The sequence below is a fragment of the Salvelinus alpinus genome, chromosome 28, assembly GCF_045679555.1.
Source record: "Salvelinus alpinus chromosome 28, SLU_Salpinus.1, whole genome shotgun sequence".
NCBI classification, from domain to species: domain Eukaryota; kingdom Metazoa; phylum Chordata; class Actinopteri; order Salmoniformes; family Salmonidae; genus Salvelinus; species Salvelinus alpinus.
The window spans coordinates 25,110,686-25,118,917 of record NC_092113.1 but is presented as its reverse complement, the minus strand read 5'-3'; the positions used below and the strand labels follow the sequence as shown (position 1 = coordinate 25,118,917).

The 8,232-nt window shown below is 40.8% G+C and overlaps 1 protein-coding gene across 1 annotated transcript; it reads left to right on the top strand.

The window, feature by feature from the left end:
* The first annotated feature begins 3,358 nt into the window (after window positions 1–3,358).
* Window positions 3,359–7,844, top strand: LOC139557479 (tumor necrosis factor receptor superfamily member 9-like). The gene is made up of 7 exons (XM_071372348.1): window positions 3,359–3,706; window positions 4,357–4,476; window positions 4,608–4,751; window positions 4,877–4,949; window positions 5,161–5,282; window positions 5,366–5,521; window positions 5,703–7,844. The coding sequence occupies exons 1-7, from the start codon at window positions 3,565–3,567 to the stop codon at window positions 5,813–5,815; spliced, it is 870 nt and encodes a 289-aa protein (XP_071228449.1). The 5' UTR covers window positions 3,359–3,564; the 3' UTR covers window positions 5,816–7,844.
* Window positions 7,845–8,232: the final 388 nt, after the last annotated feature.

The following is an 8,232-nucleotide window of genomic DNA, read 5'->3' as shown; positions in this document are numbered from 1 at the left end:
ACATACTGCTCACAGGCAACTAAACATGGACAACTACCCACCAAACCAACATGGAAAATGGCAACCTAAATAGGCTCCCCAATCAGAGACAACGATAAACAGCTGTCTCTGATTGGGAACCCACTCAGAACCCACCATAAACCTACAACCCCTAGACAATACAAAATCCCCATAGATAACAAAAAACCCTAGACAATATAAAACTAAACAAACCACCCCTTGTCACACCCTGACCTAACCAAATAATAAAGAAAGCAAATATAACTAAAGTCAGGGCGTGACAAGGCATATCCTCCCATGTTGACAATGCAATATATACAACCCAGTTGTTATTATTTGACCCTGCTGGTCATCTTGAAAAACAAACTGATCTTAAAACACCTAAGGTTGATGTCCACGCCACCGAGGAAATCTAAATAAACATTTAAACTAGAGATTTTTCCATTGGATGCGTCTCAATCCACCGCATCCGCCTATGTCACACTTCTGCATCTTCGGTGAAAGGTGACAGAGCTAGAGCGATGTTTGTCAGACCATGAGACATCCAAAAATCGGTCTTCTCACAAAATCATCAGTAGCGTGCAAACGATTTGGGCCAACATGGAAAAATTAGACGCTCACGAACACCATGGTGTTCTCCGTTTTGCTCTACGACCCCCACAAGGATCTTGGGACTCGTCTGAAGTTGGTTCAGCCAATCTGCTAGCGTCCGAACGGTTTGAGCTACACACTCCATGTCGTTTGTTTTGCTCTAGGACGCGCCCAGGCCTCACAAGACTCGTCTGACGGTCCCCTGGTACTGTTAAGTACCAAAAGTAAATGTTTCCTGATCTTTCTTATATCTCCCAGATATTGGACAGACACTTTTTTTATTTCACCTTTATTTAACCAGGTAGGCAAATTGAGAACACTTCAGAACAAACTTCCTTTAGATTTCTTTGGGGGGGACTATCTGTTGTTCCATGTAATGAATCTGTTATTCAATACATTTGTATGGGCTAATAGCTGTAAAGCTTCAAGGGGGCTTACGATTCAAAATCAAATAGCAAAATGATCCTTGGTATGACATTGTAAAAACATTTCCATATAGTTTAGGGCCATGGACTCTTAAGCCGTGTTCACACTGTAGGCCTTAATGCTCAAATCCGTTTTGCACTATGGACTGTCCAAACAGCAAGTTACAAGTGACCAAATCGGATTTGTGCGTGTTCAGACAGCAGTAATCAGCTGACAAGGCTATGCTAGTTGTCATAGTAATGACGTGTGTGTGTGTGTGCAGTAGTGTAGGCTGATTGGTGGTGGTGCTTGTGCTTCCCATCACTCAGAAGTTATGTAGCAAGCTAAGGTGACAACAGTGCCTGTCATGGATGTTTCCCAGTTGCTTTGAATGTTCAAATTCATAGGGTAAGAACACTTTTAAAGTCTCAAGTCAAGTCCTTTTTGACTAGCCACAGCAGTCAACTAGCTAGCTAGGTAGCTGTTTAGCTTTCTAGAACATTCACTTATTTGTTTGTAAACAATTACCAAGCTAGTTAGCTACCACATGTTCTTGTCAAACTGCCGACAGAGTAGCTAGCAAGCAACAAGATATGCAAAATAACAGTCTAAAAACCACTTGAGTTTAAATAAATCAGATTTGACCGGTCAGACACAAGTCACATGGCCAGGAATCAGATTTGAAATATGGCTTGAAATATCCAATTCCATGTGCTTTATGGCTGTTCAGACTGCAGGAAAAAGAACAGATTCGATTCGGATATGCAACTAAATAGGATTTGAGTCATTTGAAACTGCCAATGTGAACACGGCTTTATAATCTTCACCTGGCATAGCCAGAAGATGACTGGCCACCCCTCGGAGTCTGGGTTCTCTCTTGTATTCTTGCTAGGTTCCTGCCTTTCTAGGGAGTTTTTCTTAGCCACTGTGCTTCTGCCTCTGCATTGCCTGCTCTTTGGGGTTTTAGGCTGGTTATCTGTATAAGCCATTTGTGACAACTGCTGATAAAAAGGTCTTTATAAAATAAATGTGATTGATTGATTGAACCAAGTCCAATATATCATGATGTAAATTCAAAGTGCTGTGTCTCCATGGAGAATTGGACTTGGGCAGGTAAATTCTCCTGCAGACGTTTTTAACTCAATATCAAATCCTTTCTGGGTAACAATTTAGGACCTTACTGTGACTGTTTTCAATTAAAATGGTCAAAAATGGCTTCTTAGCAAAAAGCTATTTCTCAAGCAAGAATTTAGCTGGAGTGGTCTGAGTGAAGGGCCTAATTGGAGGAGCCTAATGGGAGTGATATGTAACCTGAAAATGAGCTGTTATTGGCAGAGAGGAGGGCAAACTCTCTTTGTTATTGGTCAATGAACTTTTACCGCCTGGTGATATTGCCAGGCAATCGAAACACCACCCATGCAAAACTAGCTGAAATTTCATGCAGTCTTTTCAAACAGCTCTTACACTAAAAGGGCATTATCATTTTCACAATTTCACATTATTATTACAACCTCAGTGTGGAAATATATATTAAACGCAAGAATATCATGTTTTCGACTGCACTGTTTCTTTAATGTTGGAAACACAACTTGGAAAAACAATTGGATAAGTATGATTTGCACCATCACGATTAAAATTTATTTAAGTAAGGGATAATCCAGTAAAGTGACCTTCCACGGAGTTGCATTATTTTCCAGAGAACGTATAGAGCCCCGAGTTGATTATCCCTTTTATACCATGGCTATAATTTCACACATTTGCCACTAGAAATGTGTTAATTTGGCAGTAGAAATTGGCTGACAGTCGTGGTATATCAGACCGTATAGCACGGGTATGACAAAACATTTATTTGTATTTCTCTAATTATGTTGGTAACCAGTTTATAATAGCAATAAGGCACCCCGGGGGTTTGTGGTACATGACCAATATACCACGGCTAAGGGCTGTAGCCAGGCACTCTGCGTTGTGCATAAGAACAGCCCTTAGCCTCGGTAAATTGGCCATATATCACACCCCCTCAGGCCTTATTGCTTAAATAAGTATTTTGTTGTTGTAGATGGGACAGTAACATGAGTAATCTCAAAAAAGTATACTTTATCAAAAATGTTTTAATATATTTAAAAAATAGATATTTGTATGTTTAGCTCACATAATATATTTTAGAAGTATGCATTAAGGTGTCTGTAATACAGTAAATGTGTCAAAAACGAATGTCGACATTTAATAAATCCAAATGCATTTCTACAGCTTTTTTTTTTACCATCGTGGGAGGAGTGCCAGGCAGTTTTTTTTTTTTTGCGCTCTGGTTTCAAAACTTAGAAATCATAGGTTTTAATAACGTCAACACATATTTAGCCACGCCCTCAAGACAATGGTAGGGTACATTAAGGCAGGACAGTTAGTAATATCTGGGTTTACTGGTGCTTTCAAGTAGATGAAATACCATTGTTAATGTCAATTCTATTTGGATTATTATTGTTTTCTAACACCTGCACTGCTGTCATCTAGAATCCATAGCCCTGCTGTGTCCCTTAACTATATATTTGGTCTGGAGGGCTGTGAAAGACGATGCATCTGGTCCTCAGGGTACTGTGTTTCTCTCTGCTCATACCGGGCTATCTGAGTAGCACTGGTGAGATAGCGATAGGCTGTGCGCAATGGAGAACCTCTGCTGGTTCTCCGGATATCTGCTGTGAAAGCTGCCATCCAGGTAAGCTTCTAAACTAGGCAACTGTATATGGTTTAACTTTAACTGTACTAAGTAAATAATGCTTGGATTTTGAGAATTAAATTCTAGAGGGTTTATCTGGTTAAATTATGGGGTCTTTTCAATCTGTAAAATTTAAGCGTTACAGATTCCGCGATAGAAATGTAAAGTTAATTTCTGATTGACATGACATATGCAGCGTTAACCGTGAATGCTGTCTCTGCTAAAGCTGGAACATTGCCTTTAAATGTCAACAAAGCTGTACAAATTAACTTCTGGGAGGCAGATTGAATAGAGCCAATGTCTTTCATGGGGATGAATAATCTAGTGTATCCCAGGTTGTGAATTAAATATTATTTCCTCTTTAGTGGTTATACCACAGTGACCCAGTTGATTTTCAGTGGTTTCCATTAGGACCACATTAAAGGGTATGGATAATGATCACCCGGGATCAGATCAATGATAAACTCAGCTCTATGTGGGAGGGGAATGGAAATAGTTTCCTATCAAAAGCATTTACCTTATATATTCATGTCCACATTTGCTACTGATGCAGCAAATGTGATGTTAATCACCTGACTCTGAGTTATTATGGATGCAGATTTGATTTCAATATAGTACTTTCAATGTTGTCTGTGTGTGTATTTGTGTAGGGAACCGTCTGGTGACTCCCTGTGGTCCAGACCCGAAAAAGCTGTGTGTTCCCTGTAGGAATGAGACCTACACAACTGGCACAACATCACTTTCCTGTCGCAGGTGTACTCAGTGCGTAGGTATGTCACCAGGATATTTAAGCTTTTAACATGATTTATTAACCCCTGAACTTAAATGTCTATTGTTTGATAAATTAGACTTAACAATTATTCATTTTACTCCACTTTCGCATGTTTGTGTGTGTGTGTAGGTGGGGCCCAGACCCTTAAGAAGGCCTGTACAAGAAGCAAGGACACAGAGTGTGACTGTAAGGCAGGACTCAGATGTGGTGATGGCCACTGCTCCTTCTGTGTCCAAGAGTGTGGAAAGGGCCAGGAACCTCTTCCCGCTGCACGTAAGACACATATCTGTACCTGCAAACACTAAAGTCATACAAGTTATCTGGCATGCCTAATAAGACGCACAATCTCAGGACACTTATTCACCAAGTCTCAAACCTCTGCCTGTCTGTCTTCATAGGCTCCTGCCAGAATTGTCCAGTTGGGACCTTCAGTGACCAAATCCATGAGAAGTGTAAGCCTTGGAGAACAAGGTTAGATTTAATTTCCCCCTAAACTCTGAGTTTGATTCAATATTGGTGTACTGATAGTACTAATGCCATGGCATTAATCTGCCAACAAATTATTACCGTATGCAGCAAATCACGGCAACCCGGAACAAAAATCCTGCGCCATGGCTACTCAATGTAATCTGGTATTGGAGAAAGCCAATCTTGAATCTTTATTTCTCCATCTCTGTCCCAGCTGTCCCCATCCCAATGAACACATTGTGGCCTTGGGAGATGCAGTTAGTGACAGCAAGTGCGGCATTACCAACAATTCAATCCCCCAAGTGATTACCTTACCTACGAAACGGGGCTCTGAAGGTAAGACCTGTGAATCTAACACTATGGCAAAATTGATGTTGTCATATCACCTTGTTTGAAAGATGCCAACCTCTTACTCCCAGATGGCACAGGGCTGGTTTGGGCTATAACGGCCTCGTGTGGAGTCTTTATCATCCTTATCATCTTGTTTCTGGTCATCATCATCAACAACATCAAAAAGAAACCAGAGAAGACAACCCGCAATGAGCCAAACCTTATTGTGCCAACTCCTCCTACAGGTAATCATGTTCCTCATTATCAGGGACAACTCATGCATACTGGATCAATATTCTGTAAGCTTTCAAACTGTTATCCTGAAATGTAGAAACAGCTTTGTCTTAACCTCAGATTCAAATATAAACTCAATCTTCTCTCCCTGCTCCTCCCTCGCTCCCCTATATCCCCCCCTCTCCATCTCAGATGAGCCGAGGAGCCTGATAGACGTCAGTTTCCACCACCCTCAGCAGGAACAGGGCAGCAGTTCTGAAACACTGCACTCCCAGAACTCTGAGACCAAGCTCCTGCCTGTGTGATTCGGAGTGGCGGGGTTATACTAGGTCTGATCTACAGGCCACTACCTCACACACTGGCTCTCTGATGCCTTTCCAGTGATTGGCCAACACATCGTTCCGGTACTGTTAGACTCTGATTGTTCATGCCACACGCTGTCAACTAAGGAATTGAGAGGTTCAGATACTTTTGAGCATTTGTGATCTCTTTAATACCCCAGTATTTGTTTGTATCTTACATGCACATTCAAAGATGTGAATATTGAGATCTCTATGTAACAATAACTTTCTGTGAAAGTATACAATTTATGTTAGCCAGTAAACTGATATTCAAATGTCACTAGTGGTGGGGAAGTTCAGGGGGAAAAACATTGTCATTATTTGACCTATTCATTAGTTGACTCCCCAGCAGTTACTGTATCAAGTGTCTGCTGCTGGATTAGTTCAATTATGTACATACTTGTACATTTCCTGGTTTTATTAGCATAGTTTCCTGTTAATATAGTTTAGATGACCTAAACGTGATGAAATACTACACTTGACATTTGTATGTGCGAGGGTGTGAGCAGAGTCATGCCGTTTTAGTATAATACAGCGCATGAGGGGTTGCAACAGCAGTGTAAACCACAGACAGCTAGATGTGACTGCCCACATGCCTCCCACTGGCTTATATATTCACGTATTTCCTGTAAGGCTAAACTCCGCTGCCCACAGTTACTGAGCAGAAGTAAATACCCCTATTTAACATTACTGTAACCCAAAATGTGACGTTTAATTGCACAGGAGATTAATTACAGCAAGGACATAAGGTATTTTTCTCAGCACTTTAAGGAATGTGCCAATGTGATACAGTACGGGACTTGGAGCAGCTTTTTGTGTGAAAGTACTGCTTGTATTGAATGGGATAAGAGTGAAGGACATGTGTGGGAAACTATGTCATATTCTTCTCTATGATACACTGCCAGGAAGTGAGGGGTCTGGACTTTCCTTATAAATGTAGTAGGGAATGCTAAAGGTCAGGGAATCCTCTCACGTGGGGCTTTCCCAAGCCCTTTACACAGAAGCTTATCTAAGGTCATTGGAACCATAAATTAACTAATACAAATGTAAATTGCACTTGACACACAATTTATAATGTAGGTAATAGGCATTGCAAGTGATTCCAAAGGGCTACCTTTAACCCAGTTTGATTAAATCCTTTCACCACTGTAGCTTTGGAATCACAAGCATTGTTTGTGGGTGTTCCTTTGACTTGCTTATACATGCATGTTAACTCAAGCCGTTTTGCCCTGGTTGTAAATAATAGCTTTCACAAGGTATCCTACGTGCTGTACAATGGGATGACAGATCCGTGATAGTGTCTGACACGCGATACTTCCCTGTGGGCTCTCCACTAGGCAGAGCTGGGAAAGCCGAGGGATTCTGATGTGTCATATTAATCATGTAGTACCATCACTGCTGGGAATGTACACAATGAACACAGAATGGAACTGTCTGACTAAAGCTCACGGGATCCTGTTGGAATGCTGAATTACAGTGCAGGGAAGACCCGTGACTGTTAAAAAGAGCACGTGTAGAAACATTGGTCAGATCTGTACTCATGTAACCTTGACTTGTCATGAGTATACAGAGGAATAGCGTATCATAGTGGAGTTACAGTAACTACGCATGGGTGTCTGAACTGTATCTGTATTTAGCTAGTGTGACAGGCATAGCCCACAGATGGAACATCTCACATTCACAATAGGGGCCATAATTGCCTACATGGTGTAAAATGTTAACCCACACCCATGGAGTGGGCTTACAACAGTAGTGGTGTTAATGAGTCATCACCGCCACAGACTGTCAGTCATCCGAGGACAGGGTTTTTAAAGAGCCAGTTACACTGATGAATTATGAGTGGCATTCATGCGAATATGTACTTGGACTGGCAGGCTCCTAGGACTTTCTATGCCTTGTATACAATACGTTATGGTCCATGATAAAATGGTACTGATTGAATAAGTACTGTAATATTGTTGACGTTTTGATATTAAAGAACTAGTAAATACCACTGGGTTGTCTTATTGTATTCCAACCAACTTTGTCATAATCAGCTAAATTTACTACAGCACATTTCTCGTCGGCATACAGTGCCTTCGCAAAGTATTCAGACCCCTTGACTTTTTTCACATTTGTTATGTTATAGCCTTATGCTAAAATTGATTAAATAGTTTTTTCACCCTCAATCTACATGCAATACCCCATAATGACAAAGCAAAACGTTTTTGAAATTGTTGCTAATTTATTAAAAAATAAACTGAAATGTCACTTAAGTATGCAGGCCCTTTGCCAAAAGGTGTTTCGACAAAGTACTGAGTATTGATTACAGCATCAAGTCTTGGGTATGACACTACAAGCTTGGCACACCTGTATTTGGGAAATTTCTCCCATTCTTCTCT